The following is a 1,427-nucleotide window of genomic DNA, read 5'->3' on the forward strand; positions in this document are numbered from 1 at the left end:
TATATATATATATACACAGTAAGTGGCACAGAGGCTTGATCTCCAGCAGTTCCTAAGTCACTTTCATATCTTTGGGTGCTGACAGAATGAGTAATCTATGTCTCCCCAAAAGGGAATAAAAGAGTGTTAAAATGCCAAACATATAGCCACATTTCAGTGAACTTGAATTACTATCATTTACATCTGTCCCCACTGACTGTTTAATTATGTGCATGCAGGTTTACTTGCAGTTGAATGAATACTTATTGCCATCTATATTCCATCCTGATCTTCCATTGTGTATCATAAAGCAAACTGAGCAGACGGAGGATCATTACATTTGTCAAACAAAATATGCTGCAACTATCATATATTTACTATTCAATCTCCAGGTCTGGCTCGTTCATCCATGTCGAAGTGCCTCTGTGATCCTTGTTGAATAATGCAGCCCATTTATTTGTAGAAGGGTCAGCTTTGCAATCGTAACTAGAAAGCATACAAATGAATAGGAGTGATAGAGTAGGTACTTCAATGAACTATATCCGTACATAATTTACTTTTTTGTTTATTCTATGCATAAAGCCCTATCATACTATGTAGCGCTTTAGAGAGTGCATATCAATTCCGGGACTGCCGGAGCATACAGTCTATAGTCAATAAAGAGTATGAGAAAAAATTAGTGTCTCTGTTTTACTAACATGTCGGCACTTTGGCAATATTCACAGTCGATCAAATGCATTTGTGTCAATGGGAAATGTTACATAATGGTGGTTTGGGTGATTTATAAGGGTGAAATTATTTTAAATGGCTTCTTATGGTAAGGAAATTTGCTTTAAATATTCCTAATTTTAATTCTCTTGGTTTTGGCTTGTTATTTCTTTTTGGTAACTTTATTAAAGTATTTCTAGGTACAAATCAAGTGCACCAAGAGGAAATTAGTAACAGTTTTGTTTATATTGGGGCTGACACAAGGATAAATGACTGTGTTGATAAATAAAGCCATTCATTATCAGCTCAGCACTGATAATAAATAGTTTAATTGATCAACAAGGCCATGTGATTCCCATGTCAGCGCTGAAACTGACATGGAAATTAGTGACTTTGTCGATAAAAAAAGTAATTTGTCACCAGATGCTCACAGTGCATTGTTCTGACATGGCTTTGTTTATAGACAAACTTGTCAAACAAGCTAATTTCACCTACTGTTGCCACATGGAAAAATCAGAGACTAATTGTGAGGACATTTAGACCACAGCAAAATCAGTCATTTGGCTGCAAAATCTTGATCAAATTCATATCAGTCACATCCCTTTTTCATGGGAGTCACACAGACCAAACCATGCTTTACCAATCATGTGAAAAGCAAATTCATATAAACGTTATATACATTATATATTGCATAAATGCTGTAAGCCCTAAGACCAATTTTTCTCTAAATGCAAATAATT

At 35.1% G+C, this 1,427-nt stretch overlaps 1 protein-coding gene across 1 annotated transcript in view; it reads left to right on the forward strand.

The window, feature by feature from the left end:
- The window catches only part of LOC108798609 (RNA-binding motif, single-stranded-interacting protein 3-like), a 181,291-nt gene extending 180,873 nt beyond the window's left edge, over positions 1-418 (forward strand). The window contains exon 4 of the mRNA XM_018570366.1: positions 372-418. Coding sequence (XP_018425868.1) covers positions 372-418 — 47 coding nt within the window. The remainder of the gene's footprint in view (positions 1-371) is intronic.
- The last annotated feature ends 1,009 nt before the right edge of the window (positions 419-1,427 follow it).

The sequence above is a fragment of the Nanorana parkeri genome, unplaced genomic scaffold (assembly GCF_000935625.1).
Source record: "Nanorana parkeri isolate BGI_ZX_2015 unplaced genomic scaffold, ASM93562v1 scaffold1521, whole genome shotgun sequence".
NCBI classification, from domain to species: domain Eukaryota; kingdom Metazoa; phylum Chordata; class Amphibia; order Anura; family Dicroglossidae; genus Nanorana; species Nanorana parkeri.